The sequence below is a fragment of the Auxenochlorella protothecoides genome (genome assembly GCF_000733215.1).
Source record: "Auxenochlorella protothecoides strain 0710 unplaced genomic scaffold scaffold107, whole genome shotgun sequence".
In the NCBI taxonomy this organism is placed as follows: Eukaryota; Viridiplantae; Chlorophyta; class Trebouxiophyceae; order Chlorellales; family Chlorellaceae; genus Auxenochlorella; species Auxenochlorella protothecoides.
In genome coordinates this window covers 36,690-53,910 of record NW_011934120.1, presented here as the reverse complement: position 1 = coordinate 53,910, position 17,221 = coordinate 36,690, and the positions used below count along the sequence as shown (strand labels likewise).

The window sequence follows — 17,221 nt, the reverse complement described above, 5'->3', positions numbered from 1 at the left end:
TCCCCACGCTTGCTCGCGCGGCCAGGTGGCGCGCCGCGTCGCGCGCTACCTGGGCCAGTTCGAGGTGGCCGGGGCCAGCGGCGCATTCACCCGGGGGACGCAGTGGCTGGTGTGGCGCTTTGAGTCGGACGCCACCCTGGCAGATGCCATGGCCGGCCTCCTGGATGGCGGGATGGAGGTGTGGCGCGAGGGGGCGGGAGGCTGAGGGGGGCCCCCCGGGTGGTGGGCGGGAGGGGGACGCGCGGTGCACCACACCCCCGCATATCACGTTGACGGAGCGCCTTCTGTCTTCCCACTCAGCACCCCTCCGCACCTGCATCCACTCCAACTGCAGACCAGTCTGGGCCGCATCATGCTGGGGCCACGCTCAGACTCCATGCCGGACCAGAAGCGCCATCTGGCACTGACCAAGGCCGTCATGCGGAAGCTGCTAAAAGGTTAGCCCCATGGCTCTTGTTGTTGGCGTTGGGCAGGAGCATGGCGGCCTGACGCCGGCACTGCCACGACCCCGGCCCCGTCGTTCATGGCACTCTGTGGCTGCCCAGGGCATGTCCTTCATCCTGTGTCCGACTTCCATCTTTCCCCAACGGCCCCAGCGCTGCAACGGCTGCACTCTCTGGGTATCGTGCATCGAGACGTGAAGCCGGACAACGTCCTTGTGACCAGCAAGGGAGACGTACGGCGATGGTTTTACATAGACTGGAAACGTGCCCGCTTGCTGCGATGTGAGGGGGCCTGCGGGACTTTGGTCGTCCCTGTTTTCTGGAGGGGTATGGGGAGATTGAGGTACACCGCTCACTCAAAGGGCCCCAAAGTCTTGCTCCCTGCGCACAGATCAAGATCATCGATTTTGGGGCGGCGTGCGACCTGAGCACTGGAGTGAACTTCAACCCCCTCTACGGCATGCTGGACCCTCGATACGCTGGTGAGCTGGGGATTTGGTGCTCAGGGGCCCAGCCTGTCATGCAATGCCGTGGCAGGCACGTTCACCGTGCACCTTGGTTGGGAGGAAGTACCTGCGGAGACTGCAGGGTTTAGTGGAGTAGCCATCAACATTTGTGACCCCTGCAAGGAACGACCTATGCGTCCCAACTCTGCTCACTGCGCAGCACCTGAGCAGCTGGTTCTGCCAAAGGCCGTCCCAAGGGTGCCAGCACCCTTTATTGCTGTGCTCCTGGCCCCATTCCTGTGGAGGCTGGGAAGGCCAGACCTCTTTGACTCGTACGCTGCCGGCATCATCCTCCTCCAGGTGGGCAAGGGACTGGAGAATAATAGAGGCCACACGACCGGCCTGGAAGCTGATCATGGCGAGTGGCACTCTGTCTCCATGCTGGCTTGGGACGCATGCGGAACTGCGGTGAAGCCTTCAACTCCGCCATGGCCCCCCTCACTCCCCACAACCCATGTGCAGATGTCGATCCCTCAGCTGCGCTCCGCAGGCTCCCTCAAGGCCTTCAACAAGGAACTCGCAGCCGCCGATTACGACCTTGATTTGTGGAGGAGGCGGTCCATGCGAGTACAGGCATGTGACTTTGAGGTGCTGGACGCAAATAACCAAGCAGGTGAGAGGACGGCTGGCATGCATGCATCGGTGTGCTTCTGAGATGGCTGTGGGCTGTCGGGAGCGCCTTTGTGTTGTGGCATGCGCAGTGGCAAGCAGACCCATACATGGCTATCGCAGGCTGGGATCTGGCATGCAAGTTGGTGTGCAAGCGCAATGCCGTATATCGTGGAAGGCTGTCCCCTGGAGAGGCATTGCGTCACAGGTTCCTGCTGCTCTCTTGACCCAGAGGCTGGCCATGCATCCTCACCGTCCTCTAAAGAGCTTGAGAGGGTGAATTTCGTTGATTCTATGGTCACGTCTGTTCATTTGTGGCAGGCATAATCGGTGGACTGTACTGCTCAATTGAGTGTGTAGAGTGCCAGCTAAACACCGTGTGGGTGTGCCACTGCGAGCCATCATCGTTGAGCAGCGACGGGTGCTCTCGAGAATGTTCTAAGATTGATTTCGTGACAGACTCGGTATAGTATCCCGCAGCATGCAAGTCTCCTGAGTAGAGGCCCCGTCGAGACCCGGCCTGCTCCGGGTGGAGTGGGCAATCTTGCTGCGAGCATGGGCAAGGGACTGCTGCTCGCCAGCACATTCTGCAGCGGTCTGGGTATCTTCCTGGGAGCCAAGCAGGGCTACATCAACCAGCACATTGCCCTGGTAGCGCTGGTGGTGTGGGTGCTCGTCATTCGGCACATTGGCCAGCCGAGCACTGAGGACTTGGCGGACGAAGTGAGCCGGGAGCACCAACGGCAGCAGGCGAAGAAAACGACATGAGGGCCCGGCATGGGCGTTCGCATCCATAAGCACGTCGTAGAGCCGGGCCATATGCCCTTGGCTCCACATGCCATGCACAACTTCTTGTGCCTAGGGGAAAGCTGCATTACAAGCATTGGTGTGGTCTACAAGCCCATATCGATCATGAAGAGCCTTCAAGACCCGTCTTGATACATGAACATATCACATGTGTATTCATGATGGTCATTCTCCGAGCGCACGGGCTGCGGCTTCCTTGTCGGCTGTAACAGGGTCAGCGGAGGTGTACTCCTCAGTTCGGACCGGTTCTAAGCGATGCCCTTCTGTCTCACGGACTCCAGTTGATAATTCAATGCTGTACGCTGGAGGATCAAGTGACAGGTCCACTGCAACGACCTATTTTGCATGAGTGCCAAGACGGGTAGTGCTTCAGGATCTCATATGTGTGATGCAGCACTGCATTGTAGCGTCATACAAATGCAGATTGCCCCTCACCTCTCCAGTCAGCATGAGAGCATGTCCCGACCCAGCCCTGGCCTGCCTCACCTTGGCTGGCACTTGACTCCTATCTCTCTGAGTATAGAGTACTGCATCGTCCTTCCTGAACTGCCTTGCTGCAGCTCCCACGCCGTTTAGGTCAGGTGTCCTCGCGCCAGACCCATCCTCTCTGGCTCCGGCACTGCTGGTCACCGCAGCGATAGCATTCCTGGCAGCATCTCCACTTCCCGTGAACTGATGAAGCCTGCTCCTCTCAGATGTGCCTCCTAGCCTTTGTCCCTTGACAGGATGTGCCCCGCTGGGCAGAGATGATTTCGCAAAGTCCAGACTCGCGGCTTCACTGGTCCATTCTCCAGAGGTGCTTGCGTGTCGCTGCAGTCGCTCACATTCGGATCGTAACTGGATGTAGGAGGAGGAACCCAGAGATTGAGGTGGGCACATTAAAATGAAAATCTCACTCCTATGCCCGCATTTGTGATCTGGCAATATAAATGAGCTTGATCCGAGATTACAACCCAATCCCCAGGAGCAACTCTCAGGATAGCCCAGACATAGGTATCCAAGGAATGCACTTTGCTCTTCTCATGCGTCCACTCACCTCGGAGTTGAGGGTCTTGAAAGCATTGTCGTGCTCTGAGTGCACCATGTGGGCAAGCTCATGCATGAGGGTCTCACAGATCCTGTCGTACCTCCGGAAGCCTGCAGGGCACAGCAATGCACGGACAAAGAGTTGTGAACACAAAGGAGCGATCTTGATCATATCAGCATGGGCTGAACACTTGAGAGCGGTGCAAAAGAAGGCTTCCACTTTACTTCTCACCCTCCCTCGAGCCAATCTGCGACCATCGTCCTCAACACCAGTCAAACGATACAGTTCTCCTCAGCAAAGATCACAGGCCTACTTTCACATCATTGCGCCCACCTCTCAGATCATCCGTGCGCAGCCGAAGGGATATCTCCTGGCCTGCATTGATGTTGACGCCGAGGATGCAGGCGGGAGAGACACCCACCTTGCCCTCAGGCGGCATCTCGCTGAGCGTGCCCACTCGCCACCGATGACTTGACATCACTCCCTGGACCCCCGGGTCCGCCGCAAGTCTGTTGTAGAGAATGTGGCTGGGTCACTTTGTTGTCATGAATAGAATTTTCAGGTTGAGGCGCGTGTTGCAAGCTTGGCCCCACCTCCAATATGTGTGCAAACTGCACTGTGACCCTCCCAGCGGCACCTATGGAGGAAGGCGAGGGCCTCTGCTGGGGATGGTGTCAGTCCAGGGGTCTGCCAGGCCCTGAAGTTGGTGAAGGTATACGGGCCTGCCGGGGGGGCACGGGGGTGGGCGACTCCCGCACGCCTGGCGGCCTCCCTACGCAGCTCGTGATCAAATCCCGCGATGCGCGGCTCATCTGGTGGGTTGAGGGTGGTGTTGCTGTAAGCAGACCCGCATCAGTGCTTGGGTACAGCTGCGGGGCCGCTTTCACGGGCAGCTACCAAGTCAGCCATCCCCCACTGACCCTTGGCTGACATGACGGCGCCAACTGCTGCAGCGCTGCTCCCCAGCACTCGATATGTGGCCCCCGATGTCACGCCTGTGGACGATTTCGGAAGGATGTGAGATATCTGTGAGTACACCCGACGACATTGGTACCCTGCACTGCCCAGCCGGCGCATGCCTGCCCTGCCTCACCAATGTCCACAATGCGAGCATCGATGTGGTCTCTCAGCCAAATCAGGCCCCCACGTTTGGGAGGGAGAAGCAGCTTAATAGTGTCCTGGGAGAGATCAAAATTCCTCAAAATGATGTTTACCAGGTCCAACACAGAGGCTTGGTAGGGTAGCGTCACCTGCAGGCTCTTGCCGGAGTATGTGATCTGAAACTGGGTGGTGGTCGTGGCCATCTCAAACGAAGTATTTGACATTGTTTATTGAATTCTTTATTCTTATATGTAGGAATGAATAATTCAGAAAAGCGTGTGCGTCAGTCCTATGTTTGTTGCTCTCGGAGAAGTAACCCGTCCCCCCCCCTTCCCATCTAGTTTCTTCCATGCGCGAGCTCACCTCGCCCTCACCCATGCGCGCGTGAAAGCTTGCGCTTCGCCACGGTTTCCACAAATAGTAGATAGAAGAGAATAGTGCATCTCCCTTTTGGACTTCACGTCGCCCATCACCACTTAGGACTCGCGCTATGAACCTCCAGGGACAGGACTGGAACAGCGTGAGTAGGGTACCCGGGAACGCCTCGCATTAACTCTTCGAAAGCAATACGGATATGGGAAGGCAAACGTTCTCCTCGTCGCTCCTCCCAGGTGGTCCTCCGAAAGAAGGCTCCCACAGCGTCCACCGCACAGTCTGCCGCGGTTGTCAATGCTGCACTGCAATCAGGTAGGCTATTATATACTGAACGTGCCTGAACTTGGCCTGGGTGCAGTCAGAGGTTGGAGTCCTCACTCCTCCCCTCCGGCACTATCCCGCAGGCGCTGCCGTGAGCACCGTCAAGAAGCACGATGCGGGGTCCAACAAGGCGAGAGCAGGCAACCCCAATGCTGTGAAGCTGGACGCAGAAACCGAGGATTTCCATCACGAGCAAGTGAGCTCGGAGCTCAAGAAGCAGATCCAGCAGGCCCGCCTGGCCAAGAAGCTCAGCCAAGCACAGGTGGGCGGCACAGAACTGGCAGGGTGATTAGAGTGGGTCATTCGGTTGTCTTGGCGGGTTGGTTGGTTTGTGGACTGTGTAGGGGAGCACTGAGTGGCATAGCATGTGGTGTGCTCCCAACTTGACTGACACCCGACCCCCCCCCCCCCACCCACACACACCTTGCAGCTAGCTCAAATGATCAATGAAAAGCCCCAGGTGATCAACGAGTATGAGGCAGGGAAGGCCATTCCCAATCCCCAGGTGGGAGGACACAGATGGCTGTGCATGGGGCTCTGTACCTGGCTTGAGTCGGGTCCAAGCTGTTGTCGCACTGCTCCGGTCCTGGTTGTCAGACTGGTCCTGGTTGTCAGACTGCATGCTGGCAGCGTCTCTTGCCTGGACACAGCAATTCCTACAGCGTCCACTTCCAACCACCCCTCTCTCCCTTCCTCCACAGATTTTAGGAAAGCTGTCGCGTGCCCTAGGGGTGACCCTGCGGAAAAATCCTGGCAAGAAGTAGATGACCAGATAGACGCCATGCAGTGCTTTGCCATCCACAATGTGGGCGCATGCTCTGGCGGGCCATGGCACCCAAAGATACAGGCCTCCAGGATGCTTCAATTCAATCTATAATTGTCGGTGAAGAGGTCTCAGTGGTGTACACTGCACACAGGAAATTGTTGTGGATGCAATCAGGAGCACACCATAGCTGGAGTTACTCTTTTGGGAGTGGTAGCTTGGGATGGAACAGAGTAAGATTCCACACATAGAAGGCGGCCATTCCTCCATCCGAAAGAATACTTAGCGCTCCAGCCAAGGAACCTGGCCCGCTTGCTGTGAGGGTGCGGGAGAGCAATGCCGCTGCCAGCACTGCAGTGCCCAGGGGGATTACAGGGTTGGTATGGGAACCCGAGACCAGCAGGCCCCATGCGAGGAATTCAACGTCCTCTGCTCATCACAGTCCACGCACCACATGCCCCTGACTGACCAAGGGAGAGGACTGCAGTCACATGCGCTCTCCTGCCCTGTTTGTACGCTTTTAGGCTGGTGTAACCCAGGAGGCCCAGCGCGGCGGCACTGCCCAATCCCTGGCCTGCAAAAGGTGTGTGCTCTCTTCTGTCGTGGCCATCTCCTGCCGATGTCAGGGGGTTCTGGACCATCCCATCAGACTACCATCTCGCACAAACCTATGTGAGCAGTGCTAGGGGACGCCAGCCACCAAATAATCTCCCGCACCGCGACGAGCAGTGCGTAGGGGAGGGTGAGACAAAAGTCGTGCATGTCAAGGTGCAATGCTGTGCTTCCGGGGTAGCAGCCATGCACACGGTGCACTTTTTAAAACACGAACGTGAGGCATCACATAGTGCACAGCTGAACGTCCTCGGCACTGCGTCTCGAAGGCGTACGCCAACTAAGAACCATGCCTCTGCTCCTGGGAAATGTGCCCACATGCACGGATCTGACCACATGTGACACCTCGTTCACAGTGCGCCCACAGCACCGATCATATCATCGGGTTGCAAATGTAATGAATGCAATTTCAGAGGCAAGATCGCGTGGGCCATTCTTTGCATATTGAATGGAACCCCCTTGAGGGCATCTCCACCGCCGAGCGTGGATAGTCCCTCTCCGGATCCAGGACATGGGTTCCGGAGCTACGGCATGTGATTTCGGGATGTGTGGCCCCAATCTGAACGCAATTCACGCGCGGCGCCCAGGGGCGTGCAGAATGCATGCCCCCGGTGGCCTGAGGCTCATGCATGGATGGCATGGGTTACCTCGAAGCCATGCTGGCCCGGGCAGCGAGATCCTGACGGGAATTCCGCAGGGCGAGGCGATGGCCCCCCTCTCCATGGCCATCCGGCCTGTGCCTGGAGTGGGGCCTTCCATCCTGCCCAGTCCCCTCTGGTCGACCTACTGTGGCGTGAACGAGGGCGTCTGGCTGGGGTCCGCCCGCGCCTGCAATCCTGCCTCTGGTGAGGAGCCCCTCAATTCTGAGCGTGTGCGCACCACCACCACCATATTTACCGCATGCTTGCATGCCATTGGATCAACCCCACACCCCGACCTGCCCTCGCTGGGGACTGGCTGGTGTGCATTCTGCATGCAACCCGGCACGCCCTGCCCGCTCCTCACAGGCGCGGCGGAGGGCGTGGGGTTGGACGAGGAGGGAGGCACCGTCTTCACCCTGGCCCGGGTGGTCCTGCAGCGCCGTGTGGCCGACGACGCAAGCGACTGCCTGGTGACGTGCGTGGAGGGCGTGGGGATGAGACTGCTGGGGCGCGTGGAGTGAGGGGCCTGGAGCCCTCGCGGGCAGCCCTCCTCTCCAATCACAGTGCACCTAGGCCCGCCGGACCCAACCGTGCCGCAGCACGGAGGCGCACGGGCTGGGGCCCGGGGACACACCGCGCGTGCTGGAGCAGGTGGCGGGGGCGGGGAGGGACGCGGACCTGGACGGGGCAGAGGGTTGGGAGGCGCACTGGCACGACAGCGAGGACCCGGGCCTGTTCTTCTTCGACGGCGGCAGCCACAGCCTGGGGCCATCCTCCCTGCTGGGTGAGCCGCGGAGTGTGGGCTTGGGGGGGCAGCCTGGCTGTGTCAGCCTGTTCGAGGCGTGTCCCTTGCGGCAGCAATGGGGGGCGTCGCCTGCACCCACCCAGAAACCTGTTCTTACGAGCACGGTGACAACCCTCCTGCCCGACATGCCCCCAGGCGGGGATGAGGATGCTGCCGACGCCGGGGCCCCGCCTCCGGCAGCGGCCCCCGGCGTGCACCTGCTGGAGCACTGCCTGGCGTGGGGCAGCGACCACCGCCTGCGCGTCTCGCTCCTCTGCGAGACGGCGCGGGACGGGCGGGGGCGCCTCGACCTGGCCCCCCTGCGCCTGGGCGTGGCGGCGGAGCGCTGGCTGGGCGTGCCGGGCGTGTGGGTGGAGGCGTCCGTCCCGGGGCGCGCTGCCGACCCCGCCTCCCTCCTGCCGCCGGGCTGCGCGCCGGGCGCCCTGCCGGCCGCGGCGTTCGCCGGGCGCTGGCGGCGCTGTGGCGTGTTGGCCAGCCTGGTGGAGGGCATCAGCCCCTCCACGGGGGAAGTGGAGATGCTCAAGGTGTTTGAGGCCGTGGAACAGGAGGTGGCCGCCGCCCCCGACAGCCATCGGGCAGGGCCACACGAGGGCGGCGTGGCCCTGCTGCTGGCCCCCGCGCTGCTGGTTCAGCTGGAGGCGTCGGGGGAGGGAGGGGTCATGCTGCGCACGCTGTGGCGCGCCGACGAGGGCGTGGTGGTGGGCATGGAGAGGGAGCACGACGGCCGGGGGGAGCTGGTGCGGGTGCTATTTACCACGGCCATGGCCCAGCCCGCCGGCGAGGGGGGGGTTTGAGGCCGGGGCCGAGCACACGGGTGAGTATGCCTTCCTCGGGATCCGATGGCATTGTGCCTGTTTGCCGGCGGATTTTGCCCCGCGCACGGCGTCGCTCATCTCGCGATGCCCCGGGCTTCAAGATGCAACCCCCATGTATGGATATCGAGGACCTCGTTCGCGAGGCCTTGGCCCCTCCCGACCAATAAGGGGAGCACCGCTTGTTGTTGAGAGGAGATTGTTTGCAGCAAGAGTTGGGAGCAGGCTTGCTGCAGGGGCAGAGGCAGCCACGAGAAACAGTAGTGGAGCGGACGGAGAAGAAGGGCTTGGAAGAGCATGGGGACTGCAACAAGCCATAGGACAAGGCATTGCTGTGCAAAGGGGTGAGGGATATGAAGCAGACTTTCGCTCGGTCCCTGGCGCATTGTCGGGCATGAAGCATTGCATTATTGGAAGGCGGTTCAGGGTTGAAATGCGCCCAGAGAGGGGGTGGGGTGGGGTGGGTTCACGCTCCTACGCCGCCACTCACACTCTCCAGCAGGCCATGTGTGGGAGTCGTGCCGGGCAACTCACGACACCTCCAGCCCAGCAGCACGCCCCTCGCCGTCACATTGGAGGCGTGGGCTGCTTCAGCGAGTTGTAGAGCTTGGCGACAACGTTGACGGCGGAGATGGCTTTGGCCAGCGAGGGCGGCCGCCAGGGCCGGGCCTTGTCCTCCGGCCCGGGCCTGTCCCGCCCCAGCGTCACAAACGCCTCCTCCAGCGTGTCGTCCGGAGTGGCGGAGGCGTGGCGCACGTACCCAAGTCCAGCACAGGAGGTGCAGGTGATGAGGGCGGCTCGCCGTGCGCCCCCGCGCCCTCGGCGGTGCCGGGACGTGCTGGCGTGCGTTTGGCTGCGGGAGAAGCCCGTCCCGAAGCAGCACTTGCACTTGACCTCCCACACAAACATGGGGGTGGGGCACTCCTGCGTCTCAGCGTTGCACGTCTGCTCTTTGAAGGTCAACACCTGTGGTAGGTGGGGCGGGAGACTCGGTGGCATGCCCTGCGTATGGCGAGCGTGACAACCGGATCACCTCAGAAAGCACCACAGGCTCGGCAACTGAGGCCTGAAGACACATCACAACGTGCCTCTCCGTCTGGTGGAAGATCCTCCATGGGCGTGAACATGGTCGTCGGGAGGTGGGCCCGTCTGCAGGGAGGGGGGTGGGCAGGAGCAAGAGCCTGAGCCTGAGCCAGCGACCCAATCTTGCGAGGGAGCTGGCATCCCCGCTCCCCCAAGCCTTCCACAAGACACGCATTGACTCACTTTGGTGGGCCACCGAATGGAGCATGACTCCGTGGCTGGTCTATGGGCTGACCCTTCTGGGTCAGGGGGACCCGCTGAGGAGGTGGGGTGGCCCTCAGTGGTGGGACGGTCTGGGGTCGGGAAGGGGCTAAGCCTGCATCCACTGCACAGCGAGGGCTCTGCCAGAGCCGTAGTCTGGTCCCCATGACACCAAGGTCACCATTGTGTGTCTTTTGTTTATGGGCGACAGAGGCGCATCCGGCCTGCAGATGTATCCTCAAAGGACCTTCGCCCCCACGGTTTTCGAGGGCGCGCCCGTTTGTATGGTCTGTCAGCACGCGCACTGAACTCGAGCATTAGGCCTGTCTGGGTGCTTGCCAAAGAAGAATCACTGATTGCTTACTCTGAGTGTCTCACATTCTCTCAGGTTGAATGAGAAGAAGCCTCAGGAATGTATGGTGTTGACACTCTCGCATGGCATACTTGCTGGAGACATGAACCCTCAGCATGCGACTGCCAAGGCTTGGTAAGGACCCATTATCAGCTATCTAGCTTCAACATAGAGATAAATATGTACTTAGCTAGCTGATCAAGTGGGCAGATGGCAGGATGGCGCACCCAAGCCCCCTTCATTTGGACAACTGAAAGTTGGAAAGCAGGACGCGCTGAGCGACCCATGGAACAGGGCTGGCGAGGTTAACACCGCCGAGTGCTGGGGACTTGATATTCGACTCCTTGCTTACAGCCCCTTCCATACGTGTATCAAGGCGCTGAAGCTCAGCTGCACTCTCTCCGGACGAGCGATGGAGACTTCCTGCGAGACAGCGTGAAGCACGCTCAACCACCTGCCTCACTTTCGCTTCCGGGAGGAAGCGCTGCGATGTCGGCAGCCAATCGGATCAGCCTTTTTGGATCCAGTTCCAATGATACGGGATGGCAGGTGGCCATCTTCACGGTACGCGGTGGTGGCCTTGCGGTGTTGGCAGGTCGTTCCCGCAGCCCTTGGCCGGGCGGCAGATGGGATTGGTTACGGTGCCAGGCCCCGATCATCGACAGGCTGCACAATCGCACTCGCAGGTGGTCAAACGCCTCGGCCGTCGATTCGGATTTCAGGCCTTCAATATTGATCCCCGCACGGAGGTGAGTTCGAATGGTGCCAGCAATCGCGGGTCGGCTGTCTGCTGCCATGCAGGACATTGCGCTTCAGCCAAGTTGGGCAATGAGATGCACAACCAATCACCCCACAGGGCACCGAAAAGCCATCCTGGACGCCTGCTACCATCTTCCTGGCCACAGATCACTTGTATCACCTTCTCGTAAAGAATTATATGCGGAGGGACAAGGACACAGGCGCGTCCATTGCTGATGGCTACATCAATGTTCATGGAGTGGGGGGCGTGGTGATCGCCTGCCTCTGTGCAGAATTCATCCTGGCCGTACGCCGCCATACTCCTCCGTAGGTGACGACATGGATCGATTTGCACGCGCCGTGCATCGCCTGCACGCCGCCATTTTCCAGGGCTACCGCGACTGGTGCTCACATGTGGGACTGCCCCTCCGCATACCGGAGCTCAAGCTGGCCAAGATCCACAGGCCGCACACTATACAGGCAAGGTGGAAGATTTTGCACAGGGTGACGGTGGTCAGTGTGAGCCCCGGCACATGTGTCCTCGATTGCCTTCTTGGTAGGGCAACGATGGTCAACCTCGATTTTGGCACCGATCAAAGCATCGATCCCCTTTACCATTGTGACTACAACTGTCGTCCTTGGCACAGGAGTGGGAGTATGGACTGGAGGAGCTGGCCATGTACTTCCTGGTGTACTCGGAGGCAGCCAACCTGCGGCACACTCCGGAGTGCCTCTGGTTTGTCTTCTGGATCTGCCGCAACTCCTTCCACAGGTGGAACGGTGCCTCCTGCCCAAACCCGATGCACCCCTCCTCGCCCATCTTTGCATGTGAGTGGCGTTTGTAGTCCATGGCATGCACTTCTGGATTTCACAGGCTGTGCTGTTTTGTTATGTTCCACCACCCCATCTCTGCTTCAGGCTCTCCGAGGGCTCCTCCTGCCAAGGTTGAGCCACACCTTTTCCCATCCTGATGACCACCAATCCCCCGCCGTGCCTTTGACAGACGAACACCTGAAGCATGCTGATGTCATCCAACGAAACATCAGTCTCCGCAACCGGCACCATGCTGAGCTGATGGCCGCTATGGCTGCTCTGGGCACCACGCCTGACCTCGTGGACGAAACGGTAAGTATGTACGTCATCGTGTCATCTTGGTGCAGTATCTGAGGGTGCAAGGGCCGCCGTCACCTCCTTCCGTCTCCATGCACGGTTGGAAGGGCTGGGACGTCAAGCTAATCCTATTCCCCTGGTGTCCCCCAAGAAGGATCTTACCTGCGCCCATCATTTCCATCCCCAAGCCAGTGATCAATCGTGAAATCCACGAGCCTCGCCACAGCTGCTTCCCATTCTCCTCCCACCAAACCTTCCTCCCCCTATGTGGCAACACGCAGCGCGAGTCCATGGCCCTGACAGCCCTGGTCCACACCGGGTCCATCCAGCCAGACTCACCCGACGGCGCGGCCCTGGCGGACATGGCGGCGCACGGCGACGCGGGCTACTTCCTGGACCGGGTGGTCTCGCCCATCTTTGCCTTCCTGGCCGTTCATGTGGACAGGATGGGGACGGATGGGGTGGAAATCGCCCACCGCATCGCCTACGATGACGTGAACGAGAGTCTGTGCCGCAGGAACATCGTCGCCCAGGTGAGGTTGTTAGGATGGGGAGGAGGGGGGGCTGTGCGCAGTGCTGACTGGTCTATGGGTGGCCGAAGAGTGTAGGGCAATGCGGCATGGCAGAGGCATGTACATTCCCCCTGTGGTGTGGCTGCCCTGCGCAAGCCCATCTTTATCTCGTCATGCCCAGCCCACTCACCAGCTCCCTTCACACCCCCACCCCCACTCTCCTCCCTCTACCCCCATCAGGCCCTGCTGCGCCTGGGCGTCAGGGTTGGGCCGGGCGGGAGCATCGCCATGTCCCGCGACCCCTACGATGCCCTGCTGGGCATCGGCAGGGTCCAGATCAGCGTGGAGGGGCAGCCTATCGCCAAGCTGGCGGCGGGGCGGCTGGACACGGAGGGCATGGGGGGCGTGGGCTGGAACGTGGAGGTCGCGCGCGACTGGTGGGGCGCGTTTGTGTTTAGGAAGACGTTTGTTGAGCGGCGCAGCATCTTCACCATGTACAGGTCCGAGGTGTTTCTGTTTTTGGGGGGGGGGAGCAGGGAGGGGGGTGTGGGTGCAAGTCATGCCGCCATCCAACGCCAACTCGATGCACAAGGGTTGATCCTCCCCGCCTGCGCAGAGCATTCTACCGCGTCTGGGCCTTCATCCTCCTAGAGTTCCACCTCATGGCCGTCCTCACCTGGGGCCGCGACAACTAGTGAGTCTTTTGTGGGGGCGAGGGGTGGGGGAACGCAGGCAGCGCTGGGGTTGAGTCAGCGATGGGGGATGGGCTGTCGACGTCCGTTCATGAGGGGCGCGCCATGCACGTCATGCCGCCGCCCATGCCCTCCCGCAGCTACGCGATCTCCTCCCTGGCCATGAGCCACGCCCTGCTGAGCTTCCTGGAGCAGGTCGCCGCCTTCTGGACGCAGCGCGCCTCAGGTGGGCCAGGCCTGGCCGGGAGGGCGCTTTGTGTGTGTGTGAGGGGGTGCGCCTGCCGTGCCGCCCAGCGCAGTCGGGAAATGCCCCTCCGCCCTGGCCGATGACATGGCACCAGTCCCCCCGCCCCCCCGCTCCTCCTTCCCTGCGCCCAGTTGGGGGCCCTCGCGTGGCGGGCGGGGCCATCTCTGGGCGTGCCGCCCTGGGCGTGCTCCAGTGGCTGGCCATCCTGTGCGTTATGGCCCTGCTCATGGCCGCCCAGGTGATCGGCTGGTGGGTGTTCGGCGAGTACCACATCTGGTGGTGGGCTGCGGCAGGATACGGCGGCCTGGTTGTGGCCCAGGCACTGCTGTCTACCCGCCCGGGGCACGCGGTGTCGCTGACGCACTCGGCGGCGGCCCTGGCGCGCCGCGCCCGCGCCCGCTCCTGGTGCTTCGGCTGGGGCTGGGACTGCGTCGCATGGGGCTTCGAGCTGCTGGGTGCCTCCTCGGCGCGGCCGCCGCCTGTGGACCACGTCGCGCCCTACGACATGCGGGTGGGTGTGCGGCGCGCGGGGGGACTCTTGGGGGGGGTAAGGTGGCGGGGGGAGGGTGGGTGGGATGAGGGGGGCGGCCAGGGGTAGAGGGCCCGGCGGGAAGCATGTCCAGAGGCTGCACGAAATCGGAATCACGAGTCCCTGGCCCCGGAGTCGCGTCCACCCACCGTGACTCCAGCCGTGCCTCTTCGCCCCAGACCCCCACGTCCATCCCTCCCCTCCACCCCCCCTCCTCTGGCCCCTCCTTCCCCAGGTGAGCTGGGGCACCTGGCTGAGCAACGTCGTCTTCTGGGCCCTGGTGCTGGGCATGAAGGGCGCGTTCGACTGGTACGCGGTCTTCCGCACCCTGGACACCTCCATCCTGGGGCTGTGGAACCGCGGCTGGCTGCCCCTCTCCTCGGACGGCCGCCTGGACGGCGACCTGGTGCTGTGCATCGCGCGCGCGCTGCCGGCGCTGGTCATCATGGCCACCGACGCTCAGGTGTTCTACTACCTGGTCACCGCGCTGTTTGGCTGGGTCAAGGGCCTGGTGCAGCTCAACCTGGGGGCGGTGACCGGCTTCCAGGAGGTGGTGGCCACCTTCCACAAGGCGCCCGCCCAGTGGTGGCGCGCGGGCGTGTCGGCCGCCGGCGAGGCCGGCATCGCCGAGGCATTTGCGGCGGCGCGCCGCGGCGGCGGCAATGCGACGGGGCGCTCGCCCGCGCCGGGCGCGCGCCGGGCGGGTCGGCCGGCGCCAGCCGCTCGCCCTCGCCCAGCCCCGAGGTGCTGGGCCAGCGGCGCCTGGACCGCGGCCAGCTCACCCACATCCAGCGCCTGCTGGAGGACGGGCGCGAGGCGGTGCTGCGCGCGCTGGGCGAGGGCGGCGCGCCCAGCGCGCGCGCGCCGCCCGACGGCGACGCCGCGCCGAGCTGGGTCCTCTTCTCCGACGTCTGGAACGAGGTGGTGGCCGAGCTGCGCGAGGTGGACCTCATCAGCAACGCGGAGCGCGACAACCTGGTCTTCGTCCACCTCGACCTGGAGCCGGGGGTGGAGGCGGTTCGCGGTATGCGCCCCTTCATGCTCCCCGTCTTCTTCTACGGCGGCCAGGTCAGCCGCGCCCTGGAGGTGCCCGGCATCAACTCCGCGCAGAAGGTGGGGAGGGAGGTGGGGGGAGGGGGCGTCGGGCGCCGAGCACGAGCGTGCTGGTGGGGCGCAGAGTGCCCCGCTGGTACGGTGCCGGGTCCCATGGGCGGTGCCCCTGCTGTGCGCCCTCCAAGCTCGGCCCCCGGCGCTGCAGGTGGGGCGTGGGGGAGGATGCGCATCCTCATCGTCTGGCTGGTGCTGCAGCTGCGCATCGTCGACCGCGAGCAGGTGGGGGGGTGCGCTGCTGGCCGATGGGCGCAGGCCTTGTGCGCAGACCGGCAAAGGGGCGAGTGCGGCCTGCCTCGCACCTGGGCCCCCTTGCTGAGCGTCGTTTGGGCCTCGCAGGGCAAGCACAGCCCCGAGCATCCCCCTGCATGTGCGACTCGCAGTCCAACGTGCTGCTGGACTTCAAGCCTCTGGAGGGGCCCCTGGACTTGGAGCAGCGCACCGCACGGCGCTCGGCCGTGGCGGCAGTAGGCGAGCTGCTCAAGCTGCTCAAGACCATAATGGTGAGGGGTGGAGGGCGGTGAGGGTTTTTTTGGGGGGGAAGGGGGGGTGGAGGCAAAGGAGGGTCGTGTAGCAGTCCAGGGAGGCGAAGGAAGGGGGCTGAAGGAGTGCCACTGAGCGACGGTGAAAGGGCAGACGGATACATGACGGAGTATCCTGCCGCATGCCCTCCTGGCCTGCTGGCGTGGAACGATGCCGGTCGCACTCGTGTCACCGCGCCGCATCCACGCTCCCAGGCCAAGGCCCCGGATGACGCCGCGCTGCGCACGCGCTGGGAAGCCTCCCAGAAGATGCATGGCTGCCTGGTCAAGCTGGCCGCCGCCCTGCGCATCGAAATCAAGGTTTGTGTGAAGCGGAGGGCAGTGGCCAGGGGAGCGTGGGTGGGGTGCTGAGCCGTGGCGTGGCCAAGGGGGGTGTGGGGTTGCCAGGTTGGATGGTCAGGCATAGCTGACATGCATGCCAGTGCTGTGGTGCGCACCACATGCCCTTGGGAATGGGGGTTGGGGGTCCAGGGTGGGGGGAAGGGAGTACACGTCCCTCCTGGAGGTGCCCTTCGCCCTTGGAGCAAGGCCTTTGTGAGTGTGGCTTCTTCGGAGCTCTGCCACCCGAGCTGGCGGCGTTCAGTGTCGGCTGGCCTGCAACCCGCCCCGCCCCATGCCCCTCCCTCGCCCCCGGCCTGGACCCCCCGAACTCACACAGGCCGTCCTGCGCGTGCACTCCCGCTCCGCGCGCGGGCCCGACGAGAAGGACTCGAGCCGGCGCACGCACAGCGCGGCGGTGGCCCTGGACCGCGCGCTGGACGCGCTGTCGGCGGGCCTGCTGGACTTCTGGCGCTGGTGCGAGTTCGTGGGCGAGGCCGCAGGCCTGGCCACGCTGCACGCCGACGCCCCCGACTCCGCCGCGCGGCGCTGTGTGGCCGCGGTGGCGCGCCAGCTGGAGCGCATGCTGGACACGAGCGCCAAGGGCGCGCAGCCGCGGGGCGACGAGGCGCTGCGCGTGCTGACGGGGTTCATGAGCAGCCTGCGCAACCCGACGCTGGCGCGGCCGCCGGCGGTGGAGGACATGCTGAGCTGGAACGTGCTGACCCCGCACTACGAGGAGGACGTGATGTACGCGCTCAACGCGGCCAGCGTCGCGCGCCACTTCGACCTCCAGCCCTCCGCCGCCACGGGCATGGCGGACCTGGTGCGCGAGAACGAGGACGGGCTGTCGGTGATGCAGTGGCTCAAGTCGGCCTACGCGCGCGAGTGGGACCACCTGCTGGAGCGCCTGGGGCCCGCGCTGAATGGCCTGGAGCCCAGGTGTGTGGGGGTTTGCTTTGGGG

General features: G+C 62.9%; 6 protein-coding genes across 6 annotated transcripts in view; 4 read left to right on the top strand and 2 right to left on the bottom strand.

Annotated features, from left to right (window-relative positions):
- F751_0457 (Serine/threonine-protein kinase STN8, chloroplastic) overlaps window positions 1–1,785 on the top strand; it is a gene marked incomplete at both ends in the record, with an annotated part of 6,490 nt that extends 4,705 nt beyond the window's left edge. Inside the window, 7 exons of the mRNA XM_011397215.1 lie at window positions 26–178; window positions 335–437; window positions 597–676; window positions 835–925; window positions 1,110–1,249; window positions 1,412–1,562; window positions 1,682–1,785. Coding sequence (XP_011395517.1) covers window positions 26–178; window positions 335–437; window positions 597–676; window positions 835–925; window positions 1,110–1,249; window positions 1,412–1,562; window positions 1,682–1,785 — 822 coding nt within the window. The remainder of the gene's footprint in view (window positions 1–25; window positions 179–334; window positions 438–596; window positions 677–834; window positions 926–1,109; window positions 1,250–1,411; window positions 1,563–1,681) is intronic.
- Window positions 1,786–4,983: 3,198 nt separating this feature from the next.
- On the top strand, window positions 4,984–5,953 carry F751_0456 (Multiprotein-bridging factor 1a; the record flags this gene model as incomplete). Its single annotated transcript, XM_011397214.1, has 4 exons — window positions 4,984–5,017; window positions 5,273–5,451; window positions 5,620–5,694; window positions 5,891–5,953. The coding sequence occupies 4 exons, from the start codon at window positions 4,984–4,986 to the stop codon at window positions 5,951–5,953; spliced, it is 351 nt and encodes a 116-aa protein (XP_011395516.1).
- F751_0455 (hypothetical protein) lies at window positions 5,625–5,987 on the bottom strand (the record flags this gene model as incomplete). Its single annotated transcript, XM_011397213.1, has 1 exon — window positions 5,625–5,987. One exon carries the CDS (start codon window positions 5,985–5,987, stop codon window positions 5,625–5,627), a length of 363 nt encoding a protein of 120 aa, XP_011395515.1.
- Window positions 5,988–7,285: 1,298 nt separating this feature from the next.
- On the top strand, window positions 7,286–8,804 carry F751_0454 (hypothetical protein; the record flags this gene model as incomplete). The annotated part of the gene is made up of 5 exons (XM_011397212.1): window positions 7,286–7,409; window positions 7,572–7,722; window positions 7,805–8,003; window positions 8,217–8,356; window positions 8,486–8,804. 5 exons carry the CDS (start codon window positions 7,286–7,288, stop codon window positions 8,802–8,804), a joined length of 933 nt encoding a protein of 310 aa, XP_011395514.1.
- Window positions 8,805–9,389: 585 nt separating this feature from the next.
- F751_0453 (hypothetical protein) lies at window positions 9,390–9,731 on the bottom strand (the record flags this gene model as incomplete). The annotated part of the gene is made up of 1 exon (XM_011397211.1): window positions 9,390–9,731. One exon carries the CDS (start codon window positions 9,729–9,731, stop codon window positions 9,390–9,392), a length of 342 nt encoding a protein of 113 aa, XP_011395513.1.
- Window positions 9,732–11,535: 1,804 nt separating this feature from the next.
- The window catches only part of F751_0451 (Callose synthase 5), a gene marked incomplete at both ends in the record, with an annotated part of 13,466 nt that continues 7,780 nt past the window's right edge, over window positions 11,536–17,221 (top strand). The window contains 15 exons of the mRNA XM_011397209.1: window positions 11,536–11,715; window positions 11,844–12,024; window positions 12,200–12,321; window positions 12,588–12,839; window positions 13,059–13,318; window positions 13,435–13,512; window positions 13,651–13,736; window positions 13,889–14,106; window positions 14,522–14,871; window positions 15,177–15,303; window positions 15,355–15,475; window positions 15,545–15,618; window positions 15,780–15,899; window positions 16,134–16,238; window positions 16,597–17,198. Of these exons, the coding sequence (XP_011395511.1) occupies window positions 11,536–11,715; window positions 11,844–12,024; window positions 12,200–12,321; window positions 12,588–12,839; window positions 13,059–13,318; window positions 13,435–13,512; window positions 13,651–13,736; window positions 13,889–14,106; window positions 14,522–14,871; window positions 15,177–15,303; window positions 15,355–15,475; window positions 15,545–15,618; window positions 15,780–15,899; window positions 16,134–16,238; window positions 16,597–17,198 (2,876 nt within the window). The remainder of the gene's footprint in view (window positions 11,716–11,843; window positions 12,025–12,199; window positions 12,322–12,587; window positions 12,840–13,058; window positions 13,319–13,434; window positions 13,513–13,650; window positions 13,737–13,888; window positions 14,107–14,521; window positions 14,872–15,176; window positions 15,304–15,354; window positions 15,476–15,544; window positions 15,619–15,779; window positions 15,900–16,133; window positions 16,239–16,596; window positions 17,199–17,221) is intronic.